The sequence below is a fragment of the Clupea harengus genome, chromosome 1 (genome assembly GCF_900700415.2).
Source record: "Clupea harengus chromosome 1, Ch_v2.0.2, whole genome shotgun sequence".
Taxonomy (NCBI): Eukaryota; Metazoa; Chordata; class Actinopteri; order Clupeiformes; family Clupeidae; genus Clupea; species Clupea harengus.
This window is the reverse complement of record NC_045152.1, coordinates 19,674,796-19,701,827: the sequence shown is the minus strand read 5'-3', so window position 1 is coordinate 19,701,827 and position 27,032 is coordinate 19,674,796. Positions and strand designations below refer to the sequence as shown.

Sequence of the window (27,032 nt, the reverse complement as noted above, 5' to 3'; positions counted from 1 at the left end):
ATACTCGCAGAGACAGACAGAGGCATGCACCTGAATAAAGAAGGAAATTACTTCTCTTCAGTCATAAGAGAAACTCGTGTTTTCTAGAGGAGAATTTGTATGTTTTGTTTTGACAATTATTTCAGTAGCATTGTATTAAAAAAAATACCTTTGTGATCCAACTTTGGTGGTAGGCCTCCTTTGCGCAGGGGTTGAAATGTCAACACACGTTGTCATCTCTTTTAGAGCCTTTTCAGTGACATTTATTATGTAATAACTTGATGAAAGGAAAATGCCCAACTAAATGCAAGGTTATGAGCGTACTCATCATACATAGGCCTATATACTGTAAAGATTGACTACTCATGATCGAAAATGCATTTAACAAGATATTGAACACGTGAAATGTCACCTGCAAATAGCTACAGAATCTTTGGAAAATAAGTTAATTGACCACAGTTTACGATGTTCATTGACGACAGCTTTATCGACGTTTGAACTGTCCATTCAAGTTTAAGACTGTCACGTATTTTCCAATGAAACCGTTTCATAGGCGGGTCTTCGTATCGCGCTGTCTCCCAGCTTCACTCAGTCTGTACTGACTGTTTGTTGTCATCAAGATGGAGTTCTTGCTGGGGAATCCGTACAGCACTCCGGTTGGGCAGTGCATTGGTAAGTACTGAGTTGTTTACAAATAGTGGTGTAGCTATACAATTCCCACAATTGTAGGTTAATTGTATACCCGCTCTGTGTGCTGATTCACAGATCATTTCAACCATATTTTAGAATTGTGTAGCCCACATCCTGTTAGCATTTTGGCTAACTAGCCATCAATAGCTAGCATAATAGTCGTTTGATACAGCAGCTGACCGTTCAGTTAGCAAGCTAGCAGTGAAGAATTTCTTGACAGCTTGTCAGTAAGTTGTTCAGATGTGCAGGTGTGGTGTTGATTGACACAAAAAGTGGTACTTTGTATATGTTGTGCAAGACGCTTTATTTCGAAGTGTGTTGCTAGCCAGACAGATAGGTCGTTCTTTAGCCTTTTCAAGGAGCCTAATCGTTACCAGAAGCTAACGATAACGTAATTGGTTCGCTACATCTTCTCAGTAGCTGTACGATATGCACACTAGCTTGGTAGCTCGATTGGTTAATAGCTGGGGCAAGCAAACTAGACATCACTTAAGACCCATCTGATAAATGAAGACAATTGAACTCGTCATAGACGTTATATACTTCTCCGACACTTGAGCAACTTCACCTCTATTTGTCAGCTCAACAAGGCGGATGTAAAGTAATCGCTGCTGGACGGTACGCTAGGGCCAAGTCGGTAGTTTCATCTCTGACAAGCTATTGTCCTTTTCCCCCCGAAGCCTCTGCGTTAATGTGACTTTGTGTTTTGGAGATTGCCTAGAGTTTACTGTGTTTACGAACACAAGGGTGGTTTCCTGTCAAAAGCCAAAAGCACCATGCCAAGGGGTGCGTCATTTACTCAAATTAACGAGATGGTGCTGTTCTCTCATACATTCCTTACCGGGACTCACATTGTAAGTAGTTACTGGTTAAAGGTTTCATTACTTGATGTGTACCACAGCCCGGATAAGCACTGACAATGAAGTCAGTGTTTGAGAGATCCTCTGTAGGCAACCTTATTTATCTTCCAGATTAATGAGACTTGGTGGCTTTGCCACAGTGTACAGTGAACGAGCTGTTTCAGTGTGCATCGCTCACTGTCAAAATCAGTTTGGCTTGCAGCCTTCTTTTTGCCTATGTTGATTTAGCCAGCAGTTTTGTTTAACATCCACTGATAATTTAGATGACTACTGTATACAACTCTGATATAACTGTGCATCCACAGTCAGCCGAGGATGCACAGGCTTCTTACTCTACACTGGCCTTAAGCCTAGTCTCACAGTAATCGGAAAGTTGAGACTGTCTAGATATAGACTAAGCTTCTTATTCAGTATAGCACAACTAAAATTCCAGAGTTTTCCACTCCAGATAGCATGCGGTCTTTCAATTATTCTGTTGTTCTTCTTATTCTGGGACAGAATGTGCATTATGTGCTCTTAAACCCACAAAACCTTTCAACTCCGTCACTCAAACTCAGGAAAGCAGACCACCCAAAGATCCAAAGCCATCAGGGAACAAAGTCCATCTCCTGCAGGCAGCAGTGGTGATGTTCTCTGTCGAGTTTGAATCCAGCATTGCCTGCTGTTGACCCAGATGGCAGTGGCATGCAGGCCTCTGACTTCGCTGAGAGGGACTATGAGAGGGCCCTTCATCCAGCTAGGCTGATGAGTTTCCCTTGTAAAGTGGGCTGTTTACTTAACCCATGAAAGGTTTGTTTGAGCTAGAACTCTCTCCTGACTTGACCCCAGAGAAACTCTTTGATGTTTGTGCTGGTGTGTTGTCTGATTCTTGAGTCATGGCCACGGCACAATAATGGGAAACAGGAACAAACAGCCAATGCTATCTGGTTTTCACTGCAAGTGCCGATGAGTGAAACGCTTCCTGAGTGCACGTGTGAGATTGTTATGTTTATGTTTTAAACAGGATTATTCTTTAGCCTGGTCTTTACCTTGTAGGGGATTAAGGGAAGGATGGGGTGTATGATTGTGCACCTGCCAGCACAGACACAAGTAGGGTTTTAAGAGACTTAAAACACCTCAGTCAGAGGTGCCCAGTATGGCCTAGACTGGTGCGGTCTGGAGGAATGCCCTCTGATGGAGCTGTCATGGGCACAGCCTGCAGCTTGGCAGGCGTCACTGGCAGAGGATGGCACGGCCTCCCACTCCCATTCACGTTACGGCACCACGTAGCACAATATCCTCTGCTCCCTGTGGGATTGGTTGTGCCTCTTTCTCTCGCTCTCACTCACTTCTCTCTTGTCACTTTCTGTATCTTTCCTACACACACACTTTTCTTTCTTTCCCTTCCTCTTACACAGCTCTCCTTTTTGTATTTTTCTTTCTCACTGGCTTTGCTTCTTGTCTTCCAGTTTGTTCTCCTTTTCTCACTCCTGCTCCCACGCTCCTGCTTACTCTCCTTGTGTTTGCTCTTAAATCCACTTCAAACCGATTACTGGAGAAATCCCAGTGGCAGTGGCTGGTTAAGTCTTAATGCTCTTCATTCTATAGCTGAGGAGCTGAACCTGTGAACCTCCTCCTCCTCCTCCTCCTCAATCCCGTGTGATATTTCAGGGCTCGCAAAATCGATAGCCCAACGTCCAGGGACAATCAAGTTTTTTGCTACCAAAATGGAACAATACCCTGTTTGATGGGATATCAGAAATGGAAATTTCCTCTTTTATGTTAAATGAGTTAAATGAATTCCCTCTTTTATGTGGTTCTGCTCTTTTGACTCCCTATTTGGAGGAAACACTTTGACCATGAAACCAACGAGTTGATCATGATGGTTCATCCACTAAAGACCATCTGTGTTTCTACTATCGGGCTGTGCTATTGCCCTTAAATTTGCCCATAACATGCCGCCTTGGTGTAAACATCACCCATCCCACCCATTTCACAAGCAAGTGGGAAGTCTAAATTGAGGTATAATGCGATAAAGTCTGCATGCTAGGTATCTACGAAGAATAAGTTAAGGAAAGGAATATAATGGAAACCGAAGTGACTGTTTGTTTGCTGATATTGCTTGATTGAATGTACAGTTCACACTCAAATAAAGTGTATCCTTCATAATGTAAACAGACTCGTCAGACACCTCCTATTGCTTAAAACTGTCATAAAAGTTAATGGAGCTATCCATATCACAGTAGTCTCAAGACATGGCTTTAACATAAGCCAGCTAATGGCATAGTCATAGATTGCTGTTAGAAATCATAGCAAGCTATTTAGCAAGTTATTTAAAAAGTAACCTAGCCGATGTTTACAGCACACCATGGGCTAGCATAACACCCTAATCGTTCCTTGCAATATATTATGATTAATGATTATCCAATCTCAATTTGATGGCAATAAAACAGCCATCTGCTTGGCCCAAGGATAATAGGCGGGCCAAAAGCCCCTGGCTGCTAGCCTCGAGGAAGCCTGAGGAGGCACGCCCCAGAAGTGACAATGGAAATGCAACTGGCCTTGGCACACACTAGCTCGGCCACATTTGCTGTTTCAGCCCTCTCAGCATTCTGCGTAAGGGGTGTTGGAGAAAAGGATTGGAGGGTGTGTTTATAGCCATGTTCCACCCTTCCTTAAGAGAATGACTCAACTAGGTTTAGAGCTACCTTGTGTACTGTGTGATCGAGAGTAAAGAGGTTAGACCAACTCTGTGCTGAGAGGAGAATATGTGAACCTGAGACGGGGTGAACCTGAAACAGGGCCTGCTCTGCAGGGGACCTCCGCTCTCCGTGGTGCTGAAACATTGACTCTGGCCCTGATCAGGAAGTCTCTCGGGCACACTTTACAGAAGTTCACTGAAATCTTAAAAAAAGTCTTTGAGCAGTGCTGCTGCCTGAATGTTCAGGCCTCTTAGTGTCCCTAGTCTTTTACTTTCTGTGTTCTTGGCTATGTGTATGTTCTTGAGTGTGGAAGGCCATGTTCAGAGGTGATTGCAGCTCATGGATTAATCCTTATTTGGACTGAGGCTGGTCCAGTGAGAGCAGTGTGATGGCAGACAAATCAGACTGTTGCACACTGTGTCTGATGTCTTTTTCAGTCAAAACATGGGTGAACACTGTAATTATGAGGCCCATTCTAGGAGTGGCAGGTGGGGGAGGGCGAATGGGCAGAGTTTGGTATCAAGTATTGTAGCAGATTGTATTGTATCAATGCCAATGTCGGCCGTTTATTATTCAATTTGCAGTATCAAATGGGCTCCTAACCTATTTGTAGCCTAGTAATAAGATCAATCAGTTGCTTGTAAAGTCCACTATCGGGCACAAATCTGAAATCTGACTCTGAAACCGATAAAATGATTAGCAATAAAAAGGTTAACGATTCCCAATATATCGCAGTGGCCTATATCTTACTCCACTATCCAGTGTATCAGAAATTCTTAATATCCTAATAAAATGGTATTGTGGCACCGACATGATAATGTTGTTTTGTTGGGGTTGTGAAACCCACCTCTCGACTGTGTCTCCGGAGCGGGGGGTGGGGGGGTTTACTGGGCTTTGCTTCCAGCTGGCTCAGATGGGTTTCTTGTCTGCGGGGGAGAGAGCGGATGAAAGAGGAGAGGCAGGGGAGAGGAGAGGAGAGGTCAGCCCTCAGCCAGGCGGAGGGTCCTCTGCTGATTGAAGCCAAAGCCCCTGGGGAATGAGATCTCTTGGCCATAATTGGGGCTGCGCTGGTTTCACACAAGAGGCCGTAATCCTGGTCTGGTTCAGATTGCTTTTGGAAGTGAGATTCAGTCATTAAGAGCATGCCATTCCCTCTGGCAGCCTCACCTCATGACACCCCAACGCTTCTGATGTCTGAGATGGCAGAGTGCTTCGGGTGGGAAGAGTGATGAGTGAAGATTTTGCATCAGACATTCAGCTTGCCCAAAAAAAGAAAGAAAGATATGTCTGAGGCACAGGCTCTGTAATGTGGTCTCAGAAACATGACTTGAACCTCGTGGTTTATTCCGTTTTTATTTCATATTAGTTTTCATGGGTTTAAGTTCCAAGTGGATTGGAAGCAGAAAGTTGGAGCCAGAAAGTGTGCGCGATGTGCCTTTGAAGACCCACCATGTGGACCAGCCGCGCTTGCCATCCCTGCTGGGCACGCTCATGGAACAGGCTGGTCCGGCTAACAAGATCATTACCTAAAATGGCTGCAGAAGTTTGTTGTGGGAGAAATATTGAGGTCAGCACTGAGCCTCAGGCCTGCACCCTGGGCAATCTGAGACCTCTGAGTCCAGGCTGCTGGAGCTCTGCATGTTTATTAAGCCCCTCAGCCTGGCCTGGGCTGCATCTGCTGCATCTGCTGCATCTGCTGCAGCTTAAACATGGAGGCTGGCTGTGTACAGAGGCAGGGGGTAGCTCTCTGTGGGGATGACACTTTCTCAAGTGAGTCACTGGGTGTCTGCGTCACTGCACTGCACGGGAAAACTCCCATCTCTGCAGAGCTACACACACACACACACACACACACACACACACACACACACACACACACACACACACACACACATATCACAACCCTACCAAGGCTAGCTACCCCATCTAGGGAAGTAAGCAGGGATTGAAAAAACAAAACCTTCACGAAATAAAGACACATAGAAACATAAATACACACATGGACACACGCCATAATCAAGAAAGCAACTAACCTAAAGCAATGCCCTTTGTATCTCTGTGCAGTCAGAAACCTGCTATATAATGGTGCATTCTCACTTGCTTGGAATCACAAGGGGAAAAAAGACATGTCACAATGGCTTTAGGTGTGTAGTTGTAAACTCTCAAAATAGGCCTGTAATGTAATCAACCTCATTTAGGCTATTTGTTTTTTTCTAAATACATATTTCCAAAAATGTGTGTTTACTAAGTTCATGAATGAAAGCGGCTGAGGAGTCACTGTTGGGAGATTTAGCCCCACGGCAGTTCCAGTGAGCAGCACTGAACTGAGCCACTTAGTGGTAGACAGTCAATTGGGTCAGACAATCAGTCAACTCGGGACAATCCTTTCCCCATCACCACCACAAATGTCTCCGGGTGGTTTTCAGGACAGCCACTGAGTTAGTTTGACCAGCTTGCAAGACCTATTTAGCAGCAGCACTGTTCAATAGTGTTATTGGACAGCAGTGGCAGTGGCAGGCAACCTGCCAGGCAGCCAGGCAGGCCTGATTGAAGTTTGGCTTAGACTCCCATGGCCTTCACCACCCAGAACTGCCCTGCCCATCAACCCTCCCTGGCCTGAGTGACTCAGCAGGAAGTTGTCTGCACTCAGACAAGAAACAGGCTGCCGACCGGCCTCAGCTCCCCAGGGCACCTCTTCTTTGGCCGGTTCTTTGGCAGAGGTTCTCCCTCTGATGTTCTAAGGCAGAGGTTCTCCCTCTGATGTTCTAAGGCAGAGGGCACTTGCGTGGTGCTGGGTGGCTTTATGGCTTCATGTCACCCAGCAGTGTGAGGAATAGAGAGTGGTAGAGGGCCTGTCAGTTAGAGGGATGGAGAGAGAAAGAGGAAGGAAACACACACACACACACAAGGTTCTCTGTTGAGTTGAGTTCAAAGGTTGGCTGAGCTGGTTCTTCTGGTTCTTTCTTTCTCCTCTGAATGATATCAGAGCAAATGAATGAAGGCCTGAGCCAGAACAGCGCTCCCCACGCGCCTCAGAACACAAGAAGCCGTTTGTGTCAATGCCCAGCATACAAAGCCTGTCCTCCCCTACACACACAAAAACACACCCTTTTACACACAGTAGTATTGTACGAGGAACGATTTTAGGTTCAGGTTGGCTTGAGATGTGGTCTCCGACTCACAGCAGTGCATTGCACACACCACACATGCTCCAGTGCTCTTATGTGCTCTACACACACACACATGTACACACACACGTACACACACACACACACGTGTACACACACACACACACACACACACACACACACACACGTACACACACACACACACACACACACACGTACACACACACACACACACACATGTTCCGAAACACTGCATAATGGCAACAAACTTCACACAGAGCACAGCACTAACACCGACCGATGGCATGATGGAAGCCTGTCCACTGAGCTAAGCAGGAGAAGCTCCACTGAAGCTCCACTGAAGCAGCTGACAGAACAGCCCCATGCCCTGCAGGTCAGCAGCTCCCCTCTGCCCCCTATGGAGTGGCAACAAAACGTGCCCGTTCGAGTCTGTCCAGTCTGGAGCTCCTGGAGTTTTGGAAATGAAAGCCCCCTCAGAGTTTTGTCAGCCTTCTGTAAAGTGTCATGGCTACAGTGCTATATGTCATGTGTGCTTGTGTCTGTACGGTGTCATGGCTACAGTGCTATATGTCATGTGTGCTGTGGTTGTGTCAAAGGTGTCATGGCTACAGTGCTATATGTCATGTGTGCTGTGGTTGTGTCATGGCTACAGTGCTATATGTCATGTGGGCTGTGGTTGTGTCTGTCTCCTGTAAGTTGTCATGGCTACAGTGCTATATGTCATGTGTGCTGTGGATGTGTCATGGCTACAGTGCTATATGTCATGTGGGCTGTGGATGTGTCATGGCTACAGTGCTATATGTCATGTGGGCTGTGCTTGTGTCTGTCTCCAGAAAAGGGCACAGATGGCTCCCTGCAGGGCGAAGACTGGGCGCTCAACATGGAGATCTGTGACATCATCAACGAGACCGAGGACGGGTGAGTAACATGGCAGTCTTAGTGGAGAAGAGCAGTTGGGCGAGGGAAGCACAGAGTCAGGAATGGACAGTGTTGATATGACTAAGTGTGTGAGAGAGTGTGTATGTTAGTGAAAGAGGGAAGTGTGTGTGTGTGTCTGACAAATGAGGTAGGTAGGCCTGGTTCTGCAGTCTCTCTAGCTGTAATGTATTTTGCCACAGGGGTCTCAGCAGACAGGTGTCTCATGGGATAAAACACATCAGTGCTTGGGCTTCCCCTCAGGGCACGCTCTCTATCTCACTCACTCACACAGACACACACAGACACACACAGACACACACAGACACACACAGACACACACAGACACACAGACACACACACACACCAACCACTCTCCATTTCTACTCTTTCCACACAAAATCTCGCTCACTCTCCCCTCACCTAATTTCCTCTCTCTCTCTCATACATACACACACACACACACACACACACACACACACACACACACACACATACATCTCCATCTCCTCTTTTTTTTCTTTCACACAAAACTCTCTAACCCTCCCCTTATCTCATTCTCTCTTTCTTTCTTTCTTTCTTTCTTTCTTTCTCACACACATCACACACGCACACGCACACGCACACACAGACCTGGTTCTGTTCTGCTTGGCTCCAGAGAACACAAGGCCGTGTTGTATTGTTGGCTAGCAGGTCAGCTGCTGTCTGGCCCTGGCCATTATCCTTTAAAAAGGTGGGAAGCTGCAGAGAATCCCAAAAATGTTCCTTGGCTAGATCAGTCCTCTGGCCCTCACATGTGGGCTTAATCCTCTTAAGAAGCCGAAAATAAACCGTTAACTTGGTTAAGCCGAGGTGCCTGCTAATATCATCACGCTAGAAATATGCTGTGTGGCGGTGACTGTTTTATAAGTGGCTCCGGCTTGCATTTGACTCATGACGTCCTTGCCCATCAAAGACAAGGGGTGTGCTGAGCCATGTTTTCACTCATGATTATCTACCCATATCATTGGCATTGTGTCGTATTGTTTGCAGTCCATCCACAGTGTAATCCCTTCTCAATTGCTCGTCATTACAAACCCACACAGTTGCCGTACATATGTGAGCGGAGCCTTAGCTGTGGGTTGGTGGCGCTTTCTGAAGGTTAATTGCTTTCTTGCGGCTATTCTCTGCCCCTGCGTAGGCCCAAAGACGCCCTCCGAGCGGTGAAGAAGAGGCTGAACGGAAACAGGAACTTCCGAGAAGTGATGTTGGCCTTAACGGTGATTTACACACCCCTTCCACGGAATGTCACAATTCATGAAACAACCCAGCGCACGTAAAGACCCGCTAGCATGCCCAAATCCACAATTGCTGTCTTTTATTTTACGTTAGCATAACCTTTCTTTCATGGAGAGTGTTGTCAGTTGATCTGTGAACAAGTGGGAATCTATTAGTGCAGTATGCATAGACTCTGGCTGACATGGCGCTTTAAAAACCTCCAATTTACTCCTTCTAAAATGAAAAGCACAGTCCCTAGGGATTGTGGATGTGGGAATGCTCAGATGACAGAGGCGTTTTAGCGCCGTTTGAGGCTGGGAGCGCTGTGCTAATGGGTTGTGCATAGCACACTTGCCTAAGCGCTGTCACATGTTCAACAGGCTTTGACTTTTTTTAAGCTTCACACAAAGTGGTTCTGATTTCCTTTGATTCAAGTCATCTTGCAACACACACACACACACACACACACACACACACACACACACACACACACACCCATAGACACAATGTCTTTGATATTCTGGGCTGTTAGAATGGGCATTGATCTGAGCTGTTCTGATGAAGTGTTGTGTTTAAACACACTGAGGCGCTGCATCTCAACCCCCACCCCTGTCTTATTCTGTCTGTCTCTGATACTTGCGTCCCCCAGGTCCTAGAGACCTGTGTGAAGAACTGTGGCCATCGCTTCCACGTGCTGGTGGCCAACAGGGACTTCATAGACGGCGTGCTGGTGAAAATCATCTCCCCCAAGTCCAACCCCCCCACCATAGTCCAGGACAAGGTGCTGGCTCTTATCCAGGTGAGCGACAGAGAGGAGAGATGGAGGAGAGGGAGCGAGTGAGTGAGGCAGTGGAGGATGGAGCCACTTTTCCCCTCTTTTCTTCTTGCTATTCTCTCCATCTCACTCTTTCTCTTCATACTCTTTGTCTCTTCATTCCTTGGCCTCTGTTAGCTCTCCTCCGCTCCTCTCATCTGTTTTCTGTTTCCCGTGCTCGCCCTGTCATTAGGAAGTTGTTATCTGGAGCAGACAGCCTTGGAGTGAGAGTGTGAAGCTGTCCACAGGAGTGTTATCATGCTTGGGCCTGTGTGTGTGTGTGTGTGTGTGTGTGTGTGTGTGTGTGTGTGTGTGTGTCAGTGAGAGTGTATTACAATACATCTATGAGTATGCCTCTGGGTGTTTCAGTGAACGAACAAGCAATCCTAATGAGTGTGAGTGTGAGTTTGTGTGTGTGTGTGTGTTCGTGTGCCCATGAGAGGGGGTGTTAGTCTAATGTTGAGCATGTGTTGGGCAGGCGTGGGCAGATGCCTTCAGGAGCAGTCCAGACCTGACCGGCGTGGTTCACATCTACGAGGAGCTGAAGAGGAAAGGCATCGAGTTCCCCATGGCCGACCTGGACGCCCTGTCACCCATACACACACCGCAGCGGGTGAGCGCTCGCTGAATGCACACTTCCACGCTTTACACGTCAGACACTGTAGCCATGACACCTTGCACCACTGCTTATCTTCCCTGGCCACTCAGTCATTTACCAGCCTCTGCGGCTTGAGTGTGCATTTACACATGTATGTAGTATGTGTAAGTATAAGTATGATATGTCCATTCAGGAACAGAGTAAACATGGAGGATTGATGTTGGATGTATGTTGTGTTCTCTCTCTTCTCTCTGCTCTCTGCTCTCTTCTCTCTGCGCTCTTCTCTGCTCTCTTCTCTCTTCTCTCTTCTCTCTTCTCTCTGCTCTCTTCTCTGCTCTCTTCTCTGCTCTCTTCTCTCTGCTCTCTTCTCTCTTCTCTCTTCTCTCTGCTCTCTTCTCTCTTCTCTCTGCTCTCTTCTCTGCTCTCTTCTCTGCTCTCTTCTCTCTGCTCTCTTCTCTCTTCTGCTCTCTTCTCTCTTCTCTCTTCTCTCTGCTCTCTTCTCTCTCTTCTCTGCTCTCTGCTCTCTCTTCTCTCTTCTCTGCTCTCGGCTCTGTGTCTGCAGGGTGTTCCAGAGGTGGACCCAGCCCTGCTCAAGTACCGAGCCCCCACCGTGGCCCAGCAGCCCAGCGTGACCTCCCAGCCCCCTCCCAGAGCGGCCACACCGGGCCAGGGCTCGGCCGCCACCTCCCCCACTCACATCCCCACCATCCCCTCCATCCAGGGCCCCATCTCAGCCAACCCAGAACAGGTACCGCACACTTACTGGGAACTCACTCACTCACTCTGTGAAGTAGGTTGTTGAGCGGCAGAGGCAGTAACCAGGAGAATGTTTTAAGTAGTCCAAAAGGTGCAGATTTATTAAGCTGCCGGCAGTTGACAGACAATACGAACATTTAACATTTAACTTTGTCAAAACAAACAAACAGATACTTAATTACACTGACTAGCAGTTATGGCTTAATTTAACAAAAGCACTAGGCATCCTCTCAAGTCAGAGGTCCGAACTCAACTCCCCTGCCATTCCCTGGATGGTTAACTCCTCCTCCCAGGAGTTAACCATCAATCACAAATCAATTATCTAAACAGACAATACTTTAACATATTAAACATGTATGAAACATACAACCATTTAAATCTCGCATCACCACATGCGCAAACATATCAATTTAGCTTCTGGCAGCCAGCTATAAGGATATTATCCTATCTAAACCAAAACACCCCTGTCTAAAATGGAACAGTCCATTGTTTGGCGCTCCTGCCGGAATAAGGAAGTCCTGTTCACAAGCACGCGCCTTTGGCCAGCGCTGGTTATGCTGCAGGTAAGCTTCCATTGTTTCCGTTGCTTCCATTGCACCCTGGTCAAACCGTTCATCAAGCACTCACATAAAACCCAAACAATTTCCCCAATGATTTTCTGCGCTATTTAAAGTGACGGTGAATATTTCACTTCGTCACTCACTCACTCACTCACTCACTCACTCACTCATTCATTGGGAGTGTCAAGTTACTTTATAATAATGAAATAATGCATTTTATTTTATAGAGCACCTTTCTGGCAGTAGCCCAAAGTGCCTTCCAGAATATGTTAATGTCCATTACAGTCCTGCAGCAGTTTGTCACACTCTTATGCACTAGGTGTATTCGATGCTCGTGCATAAGTGCTCATAAACACTCTCTTCACCGCTGTCAGCAGGGCTCTCTGTTCATGTCTGTCCACGTTGTCTTTGTCAGATGCCACATTTGGCCTTTGTCGTGCACATGTGTGATTACATATTAGAAAGATTTCTCCTTTCGATGTTTAAGGCTGATTTGTATGATGGTGTGCTGAAGACGGGTTCCCTGTCTGTCTCTCAGCGTCTCTCTTCATGTGTCTGTCTGCCTTCAGGTTGCCAGGCTGCGCAGCGAGCTGGACGTTGTCCGTGGCAACGCCAAAGTGATGTCAGAAATGTTGACGGAGATGGTGCCAGGACATGAGGAGGCATCTGACCTCGAGCTGCTCCAGGTGTTTTTCACAATCCTCGCAGCCTCTCCCTCCGTGTGTGTGTGTGTGTGTGTGTGTGTGTGTGTGTCTCCACACCTGTTTTTCTCCTCTCTGCTGCTCACCTCATGCCTTTCTCTCTCTCTGTGACCTCCTGGTCACACATCTCACTCCCTGTGTCTCTCTCGGATTGATTTTCTGTTCCACTGATCTTTCATTCCTTTTCCTTCACTGGTTTGCATCTGTGGGTGTTGAGCATACTTCCACCAGCAGGGGGAGCCATAGCACTAGTCTTGGCAGTCCAGTCCAGACAGGCAGTGATGGACTGACTAGGTGCACTGCACCTGCATGTCATTCCCATGTGACTTTATTTTTTTGGTCAGAGCTCAGCATACAAGCCTTCAGGGAAATGGGAATGTAGGGGAAATGTTCAAGATGTAATTGTGTTTGTGTGTGTTTGTGTGTGTGTGTGTGTGTGTGTGTGTGTGTGTCCACGTGTCCACATACATACAGGAGCTGAACCGGACCTGCAGGAACATGCAGCACAGGATCATGGAGCTCATCGCTCGCGTGGCCAATGAAGAGGTGACCGAGGAGCTGCTGCACGTTAACGACGACCTCAACAACATCTTCCTGCGCTATGAGAGGTGATGAATGACGTTCTTCTCTGCGCACACCTTTCATCTCACGCCAGTATTTTAGTAGTGGCCCCTGCAAATGTCACCTAGCCAGCCCCTGATGTATGTGTGTCTACACACTGACTGATAGTCTTTGTTATTATGTAACATGCAAATAGTCACCACTTCTAAGGGAATTCAAATCTTTAAAATGCTCACTTACACAGTTTCAAACAGAAAATCACTGATTGTTTCACATATTGTCCTTGTCAGACTGTAAACTGCCTCTGTTACGAGAGCATCAGCCAGTTATTTCCTGGAAGGTTCACCCTCATGTCGAAACAATTCTACCTTGTATCTCAAGTCCACTTTGATCAACCCCACCATTTTCAAAGCATCCTCACTGCTCTGATGGCGCTCCTAAAGGAACATGTGTCTTTGTTCATCCTCAGGTATGAGAGGTACCGGTCTGGTCGAGCTGCTCAGAAAAATGGGGTAAGTTGCACACACCTCAGCGGACACACACTTGACATACACATACACATATACTTATCTTTTTCATGGTCACACGCAAAAGCACTTCACTTACACACACCAGGCCAACATTTGTGTCCCGAACCTGAACTTGTGTAAAGGAAGAAGGAGGTAATAAGTCATGCCATTAGGGAAACAGGTTCGTAGACAAACATGACGAATCTATGGTGTAGATTGTAACTGTTGGGTGCTGTTCATGCTATGCTGGTCTGTTTCTGTGCTCCGTCTTTTCTGATTAGCGTCCATTGTTCAGTAAGTGGTGTGTCTTAACAGTGTGTGTTCAGGCAGAGCCCGCAAGATTGGGCAATTCTACCACCATGAATCATTATTCTGTACTCAATCAAACATCAATATTGACTGTGCCTCCTCCTCCTCCTCCTTCTCCTCCCCCTCCTCTGGTTACCCTTCGAGCACACATTCTTATCACTTCTCTGAGAGGCCTTGACTTTCCATAACATGATCAGGCTCATAATGTTTAAGAAAATCCTGCTGAAAGTCTTCTGCTTCTCATTCATGCTGATAAGTTGAGCCTCCTGGGTTGAGAATTATGCTTCTCAGCAAATCTCAAGCCTCTGCGCTAAGTGCAGACTTGCTTTTCCTTTCCTGCTTGATAAATGTGTGACTTCTCATCGGCGAGACAGCAGCTGATCTTGTGAATATTGTGTCGTGCATGTTCTGCTGTTGCATTCTCTAGATTCAGCATGTCTTCTCTTGTTATACCTTTTTGTTTTCTTGTGCCGCTTTCATTTTTTTCCCCATCCATCTGGCCAGCTAGCAGAGGCAAGTATGAAAGCCCCGTGTGTGTGTGTGTGTGTGTGTGTGTGTGTGTGTGTGTGTGTGTGTGTGTGTGTGTGTGTGTGTGTGTGTGTGTGTGTGTGTGTGTGTGTGTGTGTGTGTGTGTGTGTGTGTGTGTGTGTGTGTGTGTGTGTAGGAGGGAGGGGGGAGGGAGGGAGGGAATCATCAGCTACAACAGGGCCTGTGCACATATGGACGTCCCCCCTCCGTGTGTGTGGGCGCGTGCGCGTGCGTGCGTGTGTGTCAAGGCTGGTTCCCCCCTTGCTAATGCTTCTGTCCTGTAGTGTCCATTCCCCCACACGCTGCTGTTTGACCCTCAGACCCCTCCAGAGTTCCCACGGGTCAGTGGTAGAGAGCAGGCGCATCTCCTTGTGTAACCCTCAGACCCCTCAGTCCAACCCTCAGACCCCAGCAGTCCACCCCTCAGACCCCAGCAGTCCACCCCTCAGACCCCAGCAGTCCACCCCTCAGACCCCAGCAGTCCACCCCTCAGACCCCAGCAGTCCAACCCTCAGACCCTAGCAGCCCAACCCACAGACCCCAGCAGTCCAACCCACAGACCCCAGCAGTCCAACCCACAGACCCCAGCAGTCCAACCCTCAGACTCTGCAGTGTTACGTGACGTGACTGTGTGCACATGTGTTTGATTCAGCGAGACTCTGATCACATCCCAAGCCCTGTTTCTGTCTGTCTGTTTCTGTAGTCCTCCCTCGCTCCCTCTCTCTCTCGCTCTCTCTCTCTTCCTTTCTCCCTCTCTTTTCTACACCCACGGTATCATCAAAGCTGTCCCTTTAATCTCTCTGATGTTTGTTATTTGTCTATTTATATTGAGCGATGGCTTCTCGTCTTTTGTTCTTCCTACCAGTTTTGTGCTTTCTCCAAAATATTCTGGATTATTCTGTTGGTGGGAGCCCAAAATCATCACACCACAGAGGATTTCACTGTGTTTTTGTGTGTGTGTGTGTGTGTGTTTCCTCAGATGCTTAATGAAGCCAACGAGGACAACCTCATAGATCTGGGTCCAGGCTCCCCTGCGGTGGTCAGTCCTCGTCCCAGTGGCGCCTCCCACTCCTCCAGCCCCACACCGGCATCTCCTCCTCATGTTGCTGCTGCCGCGGCTCCTCTTGCTCCTCCTCCTGTTGTTGCTGCCGCGGCTCCTCCTTCTGCTCCTCCTGTTGTTGCTGCTGCCGCAGCCGCCACGGCCAACGCCGCCTCCCCCGCAGCCCTGACCACACAGCTGGCTGGACTAGGTAGGGCAGGCCACAGGGACTCCACTGGTAGATTGTCCACCTACACATGCAGACTCCGACACGCATGCACGGAAACACTCCATTTTTGTATTTACACACAGACAGACACAGGCCCATTTACACCCAAACACATCCTCTCTGCTGCACCAATGAATATGTGATGGCAGACATAAAAGCTCGTTTTGGTTGGTGGTTCTGTCCTACTCAAAGAAGCCTAGATCTATCCTCACGAGATCTGCTGTTAGGTGCTTCAGCGTCCTGATCTGTAGGTGGATGATCATATATGGACCTGCTGTGGAGGTTTTGTGATTGACATTTTTCATACCTGTTCCCCATTTTAATTACTCTCTCTCTCTCCCTCTCCCTCTCCCTCTCCCTCCCTCCCCCTCTCTCTCTCTCTCTCTGTAGACATGGGCTCAGGCAGTGTGAGTGGGACCCTGTGCTCTCTCTCCAGCGGGGGCGCGCCCCCCCAGCAGCATGATGACTTTGACATGTTCGCCCACACCAGAGGCAGCTCCCTGGCAGAGCAGCGCAAAAAGTAGGAGCCTCCACCAGCGTCCACTGCTCCTCCTCGACCCCTGTCTTTCACTGCTCCTCCTCGACCCCTGTCTTTCACTGCTCCTCCTCGACCCCTGTCTTTCACTGCTCCTCCTCGACCCCTGTCTTCCACTGCTCCTCCTCCTCGACCCCTGTCTTCCACTGCTCCTCCTCCTCGACCCCTGTCTTTCACTGCTCCTCCTCCTCGACCCCTGTCTTTCACTGCTCCTCCTCGACTCCTGTCTTTCACTGCTCCTCCTCGACCCCTGTCTTTCAGTAGTGCAGATCAGAGCCTACAGCAGTGGCATGTCGTGCTTAATCCTCCTGTGGACATCCAGTTTCTGATCTCAGTACTCAAAATGACCGGAGCAGAATATATGGAGACATCGATGTTTCCCTCTTTCGCCCGTGTCATTGGCTCTGAGAGCTTCAATGTTGTTTATTTGTAAGGCACATAGGCCAACCATTTCTCACGTGAAGTTTTGGCTGTCACTCCACTGTACAGCGTTTGTTTAATAAGAGGAAGCTAAGCTTAAGATTCAACAGACGCAGCAGTTGCAACCCATTGGAAAAAAACAGCTCAGTACTTCCTAGTTTGCCACTGTTTATTATGATCGTTTTTTTTTTGTCGGCTGATATATATGGAACCAATCACCGGTTCCCTGACTGACTGTGCCATTCTGACCCCTTCCTCGCTCTCCTCTGCAGCATGACGTATGAAGATCCCCAGGCGCTTGGAGGCCTGGCCTCTGCCCTGGACATCAGACAGCAGAACACAGCTGGGGTGAGTTCAGGAATGCATGCTGGGATATGTAGTGTCTGGATGGGCACTCTGCTGTCCGTATGGTGTACCTATGGTTCCGACGCCAGTGGTTTGGGGGGGTGGGGTTCTCTGCATGTGACGGTCCTTGCTGTGAACTGACTTCTGATTCCACATACAAACTCAAGCTGTAGCTAACTTCTCTTAGCCCAAGAGGTTGTAAACGGTTTAAGCTCCTAAGTCTTTCGATCCAGCATGGCTCTGGCAGATGCCCAGTCTAAAATACTCAAAACACAAGAATCGCTCTTCAACTCATGGAAAATTCATCATTGCCTGGCCCTGTCCTCTTTACTTCAATGTCTTGGTCTTGCTTTTCCAAGCCTCTATATATCTCCAGCTGCCGTTTAGACAATCGTTTCTCAGCTCAGAGTATGCCATCATCCACGAAGCGCTAGGGTTTATTTGATCTTCACGGTCATAGTTTAAATCAAATATTTGCTTGATGGGACCCAGGGTCATCTAGTGTGACCTCTTCTGAGCCAGACTCCATTGAGTAATGCAGGTGTTGGCCCTCTGCCCTTGTGTTTACTCTTGCTAGGAATAGCTGTTCAGTGCAGTCCAGGCAGCCTAGAGACTGGCAGCCCATTGGTTGAAAGTTGTTCCTCATTGAGCCACCGATGATTTCGTGGTAGTGATTTGGAAATTGATTAGGAAGATATTCCAAAGTCTGTTTTTATATCTATGTTTTATACCTCTAATATATAACATTGACCAGTCATGTGTCAAAAGTCTCAGAAATATTGGCAGGCGTTTAAGCCTGTGTTGAAACCCTGCTTACGCAAACTGATATCAAACCATGAAATTAAAAGTGGATGCTGCAAGACTGGCCTAATACAGAACCCAGATGAGCAAGACTAGCCTAATACAGAACCCAGATGAGCAAGACTAGCCTAATACAGAACCCAGATGAGCAAGACTAGCCTAATACAGAACCCAGATGAGCAAGACTAGCCTAATACAGAACCCAGATGAGCAAGACTGGCATAATACAGAACCCAGATGAGCAAGACTAGCCTTATACAGAACCCAGATGAGCAAGACTGGCATAATACAGAACCCAGATGAGTAGAATTCAGCTTTTGTTTATTACAGACAGAATATCTTCCTTGGAAGCCCATGTAATGTAACAGGAGAAATGGAAGCAATGTATAGTTGGTGTGGTGAGGACAGTACAGAGTCTATGAATAGCCACAGTAAACAGAGACTCAGACACTCTCACATAGAACAACCTTTTGGAGATATGAACTCTTAGAACACACACACACACACACACACACACACGGCTGCACATTTACAAGGACAATACTCGTGCACTGTGCCAAGTGACCAGTCTGGTGGTTTCTGATGGCATGTGCCCCGTTCGAGGCTCCTGAAGTCCATGCCAGGTTGACAGCTCGCTGGTACAGTATCCACCCCACGTATCAAAGGTTGAATTGCATCAGTTTTAAACATCAGCTCACTCGTTCTGTCTCTGTACTGCTAGCCTGATTTGATGCCTTTAACACTGCCCCTCTTATTTGAAATAGTTTTTTCCTTTGTGCAGTCATGGAGATAAAGGCTATGTCCTTGCCTAAGAGACGCTGTATGTTGTGCCACAGGACTGTTGGAGAGGGTGTGTGTGTATGTGTAGTCTCTCTCATGTGTGTAAGGTGTTCTCTGTTGTTGATTCAGCTGAGGGATAATGATGATAGCGCACAGCTGGAGCCCATAGACAGCTGGCTCATCACCCAAGGAATGGTGAGAGTTTCACCAGTAACCCCCCACCCCAACCTCTACCCTCCTCCAGACCCCCCACCCCTCCGTGTCAATTACCCTAAGCCCTCCCTGACCACCTCCCATCATCATCATCATCACCACCACCACCTCCACCTCCACCTCCACCAGCCCCCGCCCCCACCCCAGTGGCAGTACAAGGGAGAGTCTGTGTAGGCCTGATCCAGAGTGCCAGTGGCACGGCGAGCAGCACGTCCGTGCGGCCCACAGGGGAGAGCCCATAGCCAGCCGCAGAGCCAGGCAAGCTCCAGGGAGGACACCAGAGGAGAGCCTCTTAACCAGGCCCAGAGCCGTCACTCTATACCAGGCGCCGCAGATCTTAGCAGTGCATAGGGAAATACTGCGGCAGATGGTAGTCTGAGGGTTTTTGGTGTAGTGTTCCGTGCTACCTCAAGTGCAGTACGATGCTGGTTGTGGAAACCAGTTCTGGAAATCCTGCAATACTCTGAGAACCAATTCAATGACTTTTGAGTGCTGTTAAGGTTGTCTTTATGTTGTCCAGTCAGATATTGAGACATGCCAGAGCAGTCAAAAGCGCGTTACATACAGTGTGTTGCTTTTAACACAAGTCCTGTATTAAAGTTTGCATGTTATCTCATTGCTGACACTGAAGATGCTTTTTTGGTTACATTCCATTCTGTCGTTAGCTTCAGTCGCTTCAAAGCATCACGGAGATAAACTACGAAAGACATTTCCTCTGGCTCTCTTGTGTGACGTGACGTGCTGCGCTGTCCCTTCCTTGTACTGTCGGGGCAGGGACCCATCCTCACCTCTCCACCATGTGAACAACGCAAAGGCTCACTTGTTCTCCCGGGACAAGCTGGGATTTTCACGTAGTAATAAAGTAATAAAGTAACTCGAGTGAAACATCAAACCCGAAACTACACGAACAGCTAACGGTTCCCACTAACTCCTAAGGGTGTCATGGAAACTCTGTGACCTCATCTCTGATTGGTGTGGAGACTCCTGACACACAACTGGGCAACTTCCCATTTAGTGAAGGACACAGTGAGCTGGGTTCAGTTCACCTGATGCTATAGAGGCTGTTTCTGCTTCGGTTCATTTTGATTGAGATGGAGAGTTTTTGCACACATTTTTACATCATATTAGGCATATTCCAGTCAGGTTCACATTACTGTGTTTAAAAACTAAAAAAATACATGTTTTTGTTGTGTAGCAGGAGATCATCCTCCATCACTGGTCCAGAAGTTAACATTTGAAACTGACTTACTGGAATAGTAAATGTAGAATAGTGTCATGTTCTAACATAATTCATTACCATAATTTGAGTGCCATTAACAACATAATCTAGTTGTTAGTCCATAACAGTTGACTGTGATTGTATTCCATGAACATTTGATTTGGGACAGCACCATGCCTTCTTTTCAAGGAATGCACAGCAAACTTTTGCACATATTTACATTTTTGTTTCTGCGCATGTTAGTTTTGTGTGAGTTGGGTGTTTGCAGTGTTTGTTGGACTATAACTGTTCAGAAAATACCCATGATGTCAAATATTTGAACACTTTAGACATTCCATAAATCTCCGGTGAAGTACCTCAAACTTGGCTGTGTAGCAACCCAGTCAAATCGACGGGCTTGGTGGTCATCCATCCCCCTGATGAGCCCAGGTCTCTCTATCTGGTCATTAGGCACAAGTCGTTTGGCCAGCTACAACATTTAATCAGCAGGACCGGCCTCACTGAGTTTTGAAATGAGCATCAATTAGCGGTCCACATAGAAACCTCATGGCAGATCTCATCCCTTACGATCACGATCACGTTTCCCTCTGTCTTCAAAGCTCAGGTGATCTGTGTAATAAGACCCCTTTTGGCTGCATTTGGCTGCATTTCATGCACCTGCTCTCAAACACACACAATCTCCACTGCCATCTCTCTTTTTCCCACCCACACACACACTCTGTCTGTCTGTCTGGCGGTCATTCTTTGTGTGCGCAGACAGACACAGAAACAAACACTCACCCTCAGAACTACTCCGCAGCCATTTTCCTTGCCTCTCGCATCTTCACAGCCTTTGCATGACATATCGGCTCATGACAGTGATGTTTGTGTGTGTGTGTGTGTGTGTGTGTGTGTGTGTACGTGTGTGTGCATGTGCGTACGTGTGTCTATGTATGTGTGTGGTTTGAGTGTACGGTTTTACTCTTTCAAACTGTTTTTATTTGGTTCTGGTTTTTGTTGTCATTGCTCTCTTCTCAAGACATTCTGGTGATATTTCCCCCCCCCCCTCCTCTTTTTTTGTGTTTCTGTTGTGTTCTGTTGTTGTCTTTTTTTGGGGTCGTTGTTCTTCTTGTTGTTGTTGTTTTGTCGTTTATATTCTTGTGGCTTTCTCCGGCCTGCGGGGCTTGTCCATGGTGCTTTGCTCCTTAGATTCCCGTCTCGCAGTCCTCTGTCATGGATGACATAGAGGAGTGGCTCTGTGCTGATGTGGTGAGACTCTTTTTTTTCCCCTTGATTTTATTCATTCTCTCTCTTTTTTTCCCCCCTCTATTTCACCATGACAACACACCATTTCACACCCATCTCACAGATTAACCACTTTAAGCTCTTTATTTTCTTGTCCATTCAAAACATTTCCCATCCAATTCTTTTTAAGTCAATCATCGTTTCTCTGCTTTAACCGGGCATCGTTCCATTGCTCCTCATGCTGCCTCATGCTAGTATACTAACACACTGTTTGATCAGGTTAAAAGACTTTTGCAATGGATTCAGGGGTGTCCCATTGTAAGGGCAGGTGGTGCATTGGACTTTGTGTGATCTCTGAGAAAAGACATCCACACGGACAAGGAGAGAACGCCGGACAGAATGAGTGTGGATGTAGTGGTCAGAGTAAACCTTAGCTCATGCACAGCCAGTGCCCAGCCCGAGGTCTTTCCCAGTTGTGCTTCTGTCCAGAGTGAAACGCCAGTGTTCCTGCCACAGCCAGACACTGACCTGTGCTTGTGGTCAGTGGGAGTGGTAGGTGACCGGAGTGTTGCGATCACGTTGAAGGAGACGAGGATGTATGGGTTTTGGAGGCAACACTCCGAACTTACGTTCTGCTATTTTTTTCTTCTTCTTCTTGCGATGCAGACGATCAAAACAACCGAATAACAGTCTATCTCTTTTCTCTCTGCACACAGAAAGGTGACAAGGAGGAAGGGGTGACGAGTGAAGGTAGGACTCGGGGAGAGACACACACTCACTCCATGGCTGGAGCTTTTTCAATAATGTTTTCCTCTGCCCTCTTATCTCAAAATAACAGCATGTGATCGTTCTCTCCCTCTCCCTGTGTTCCAACCTCCGCAGAGTTCGACAAGTTCCTGGAGGAGAGGGCCAAGGTGGCAGACACGCCCCTACCGTGTGTCCCGAGTGAAGAGCCCAGCCCCCCAATCAGTGCCAGCAGCAGCAGCACAGGCCGCAGGAAGGCGGAGAGGACGGAGGACGCCCTGTTCGCTTTGTAGAGACCTTTTGCCCACCCTCTCTCTCTCTCCTCCTCTCTGCTCCTGCCCTGCCCTGCCCTCACCCCACCTCCTCTCTCTGTCTGTGCTGCAGTCATGGACAGACCTCAGCTCTCCCTCAGCACACGCATCCGCTGTCAGTCGCTACCCCCAGTCTTCTGCACGATGCAGGCCGCCGCCACCGTCCGCGCTTGCCTCAGTCATCCGCAAGTGTTCTCAGTCGTTCCAAGCACATGCACCCCGTCACCTCCACCTCTGGTCTCCATGTTGCGACGAGACGAGAGATGAAGCAAAGCACTTAACACTGTGTGAGAGAGAGATGGCCGTGTGGAGCTCCCGTTCGACCTAACATCCTAACTCTGCTTCCCCAGTCGGTAGCGTCAGAGAATCCCTCTTGAGACTCAGGCTGTCCCAGATGAACGCTTCCTCTGGGAAAGAGGCAGGATTTTTGAAATGGTAACAGATTCCCTGTTTGATGAGTATTATTTATGTCTCTTACAATTACTTGCACTAATGTCTGATCATGATGACCTATGGACTGAATATGGCATCCATTCCTGGTCTTTGCCCCACCAAGATAATGTTGAAATTGGTTTAATCTTAATCTTTTTTTCCTGTATCCTCCTAACATTCCTTCTGCCCCTTCTGTCAATCTCTGTCTTCTCTCTTTCTGTCTGTCTGTCTGTCTTTCTTCTCACTGTCATGAGACGTGGCTGAACCTGTGCCTCCCTATTTGGTCACGCTGTTATGTCAGAATAGAGCCAACTGTTGGCACTTCTAAAAAGGGAATGAGCGGTAGGGGCTTGAAAGTTACTTTCAGAGACATCCTGTCACTCTCGCTGCGTGCCCCTCTCGTGCATTCAGTGGACAACTCCACAGATGGACAGGGTCCTTACTTATAAAAACTAACAAAAAAAAAACTGACCAAAGAGTCTGGACTGAATTAGCTTAGCTCTCAGAATAGGGACACAGTGGGGGAATCATGCAGTTCACCGGAGACATAACCGGAGTCAGAGACATAACATACATTTTTTTCTGTCAGATGCCACAAAATCATGTAGAATCTAGCAGAACAAAATGCCCTGACTTTCACTTTGGCCTCAGTCGCCTTGACGACAAAAGGTAAAAGTCGACAAGCCAGGTTGAGAATCCAAGATTCCATGAATGTCTTACTGCGTTTCCTACCCCTTCCTACCCCCTACAGATCTAAAGAGAAGTCTTATGCACATTTGACAATGATAGAGACGTTGCTCTAGAGTTGTGTGATATTACGGTGTGATGTTTCGAATTCAAGGGACAAGCAACATTGATAACTTTTGATTGCACTTTGATTTTCCGACTTGTCCCCTCATTCCAGCTCCGTTCCAAATCATCTAAAACAAACATTTACAGGGGCAGTCTGAATCTAGTTCACATTAGTTTAACTGAAATAAGAGACTAGACATAACATCAATGACTGAGACTATAGACAAAAATAAAAAAATCTAGCTAGCACTGAATTTATTTTATAAATTTCACTTATATAGTCTGAACATGGTTTTGACTGACTTCATGGCTTAATGGTTACTGTAAAATTTGTATCAATATGTATACGTTACAAATGTATATACATAGAAATCATGTATAATACGCTGAACTGTTGCTAACTGCAGTAATTGGTTACTCTAGTATGTGTCCTTTTGATGTTTGATTTCCATGTGATTTTGTGGTATGCAATGCAAGACGATGCAAGTGATTCCTAACCACAGGGGTGAGTGTTCCCCGCACCCCCTATTCCAATTCCTCTCCTTCTATGAATCCCAAAGTTTTGCTCAGCCGGAGTGCTTCTCTAGAATGGGGTCAATTATGTTAACCTTCTCATATGACCATAGTTTGATTTATGAACAATTATGTTGAATACAATTAGTGACAACCAGAGTCTTACCTGAACAACAAAGAGCAGTTAACAGTCATAGTTGAGCTTAGCTGTGCTAGTGCCCAGTATGGAGGTATGTGTAACTCCTCATAACTGTAAGAAGGTGTCATAGATGTACCTTTTAAAAGAAGCATCCTGTGATCAGTCCAACTTTACACTGCTCTTTAGTGACATTGTATTTATTGTAGGATTACATTTAACACTGACCAGCAGCAGCTTAAAAACTATTTTAAACAATTTATACATTGTAAAGGAAGGATACTTATAACTAAGTACCGTATTGTATCTGATAATATCTGCTTGTGGCTGAAGTGGCAATCACATATTTAGTATTTACTAATGATGTTACAGATGTGACATCAAATCCTAATGTGTTAAATCGTTTGTCCTATGGATTCATGTTTTAATGTGTCAGATTATTTTAATGAAAGTATTTTTTTGTAGTCATGGCTGATCTAATTTGTTTTGTTCTGTGATTTTAGTCATGTGAGCATACACTTAAAGCTGAATAGGCTCTCTGTAAATTGTTTCTTTAAAACAAGGCAGTTTCCCAATACTAAGGTCTCTTTGGACGAGGTGTGGGGGAATGAGAGGATCATGAACCCTTTCTTTCCGGTCAATTTCACCTACCCATTAATTGCTGAATCTGTGTGCGTGCGTTATCGGTGTATGTTTTTTTGGGGGGGGTGGGGTGTATGTATGTGTGTGTGTGCTTACAGATGTACCTCAACGTTGCAAGTGTGTTCAGTGTAACTTTCAAAATTACTGCAAACGAATGTTACATGAAAAAAAAATGTCATGTAAGGCTTTAATGTGGGATTCCAGAAGGTTCTGAAATGCTGTGTTGACATCTGAGGCCCTGACATTACTTAGAAGTGTTGAGATTTGTGTAAGACCCATACAAATGGACGCTATTGCCTAAGTGAGACTTTCAACTGTCTGACCCATACTTAACTCTAATAAAACACTAGCAATGTGTGACCGCGACTAGTCTGTGTGTGTATGCATGTGGAGATTGTGGGGGAGAGGGGGAATGTCAGTGTCACTTCCATGGTAGGTGGCCATGAGTGTCTGATGCAATATGGAGCAATATTGCATGAATCTCCTAGTTGTCATGTGTCTAGGACAGCACATGCTGGTCAAATTAGGCCTGAACATTACCACACCATACACACAACACAATAACCTTAAGGCTTATCTGTTCATTCTTGTCCTGACTACTTTTAAGGACTTAGATGTAGGCCTAACCCGTTTTTAAATAATTTTTATACAGAAATAAATAAAGATATTTTTAGATGACCAAAACCTGTCCAGTCTGCATTTTTACATCAACTGGAAGGATGTGTGCTTTCCCCAGTGATTGACGCTAGGAGGGTGCACAACTTTGTCTACTTTCCCTCTCGGTATCGTTTGCATAGCGTTTAGTTCAAACAAGCCTTGTGACAGTCGAGACAATCTGCCAACGGCAAACAAAGGCCCGCATGCTGACAGCCTGCTGTATCTCGTCGGCAGCCGGAGTGTTGTCCTCCTCTGTTTTGGGCTACTCCCGGTCACTGACCCACTTCACCCTTGGTTCTTACCTATCTTGATCGTATGTCTGTATGAGCCATCCAAATATTTGATGTTAAATTAAGATATAATCTTGTACAACACTGTTGGTAAAATCTTACCTGGTAATGCACACTCTGCATTACGCAAGCGACTCTGAGCAGTAACGTAAATACCCATTTTAAATTGGTGTAGATTCACTATTCTAGGAGAAATACATGATGTAATCACGGGAGTCACATTTGTGATGTCATATCACCCCACTCCGTTTCCCAGCTTTCATTGGTTAGTACCTCTGGTTCTACGGGCGGAGTCACCTTTGCAAGCCAGACAAACTTGAATAGATATTCCCTCCCCCTGGCCATCCGTGATTGGTTCCTGACGACAAACCCACAATGGGCATGACCATGCTGTGGGGAGAAACCAAAAACTTTGTAAACAAACGACCGTTATGAAATGACAATGCCTGTATTGGTATTAGTAAGTATTAATTATGAGTGAAATTCGTATAACTCGGTGTGCTTAAGTTATGGCTGAAAACACAACCCCGATGTCTCACAAACACGGAATAAAATTGAGACCAGTCTTTATATTCACTACACCGCAGAGCGTGAAATGAATACACATTGAATACAGTATGGGTCATTTGGTGTTTTCACCGGACGTTGCAACGTTGTGAATAGTTGTTGAAAAATATACGAAATTCGACACATACATAAGCGTTTTGTCAAATATGGCTTGTCACTGTTTTCAGTTCATCTTCATATCGGAAGTAAGTACAGCGTGGAGTGTACGCTGATTGGTTGGCACAGATGTCTGTCATCTACTTTGCAGTCCTCTTGGGTTTGCCTGCCCCCCCGCGT

General features: G+C 46.7%; 1 protein-coding gene across 4 annotated transcripts; it reads left to right on the top strand.

Annotated features, from left to right (window-relative positions):
* Nucleotides 1-547: 547 nt before the first annotated feature.
* On the top strand, nt 548-25,602 carry LOC105898818 (TOM1-like protein 2). Of its 4 annotated transcripts, XM_031570379.1 has the most exons (16): nt 548-651; nt 8,193-8,277; nt 9,455-9,533; nt 10,181-10,330; nt 10,824-10,958; nt 11,506-11,691; nt 12,829-12,945; nt 13,435-13,568; nt 13,991-14,033; nt 15,847-16,117; nt 16,526-16,655; nt 17,363-17,438; nt 19,146-19,211; nt 21,637-21,696; nt 22,389-22,422; nt 22,555-25,602. In XM_031570379.1, the coding sequence occupies exons 1-16, from the start codon at nt 600-602 to the stop codon at nt 22,707-22,709; spliced, it is 1,773 nt and encodes a 590-aa protein (XP_031426239.1). In that variant the 5' UTR covers nt 548-599; the 3' UTR covers nt 22,710-25,602. The 4 variants fall into 4 exon arrangements, with proteins under 4 accessions (XP_031426239.1, XP_031426251.1, XP_031426247.1 ...); XM_031570391.1 differs by lacking the exon at nt 19,146-19,211; XM_031570387.1 differs by lacking the exon at nt 21,637-21,696.
* Nucleotides 25,603-27,032: the final 1,430 nt, after the last annotated feature.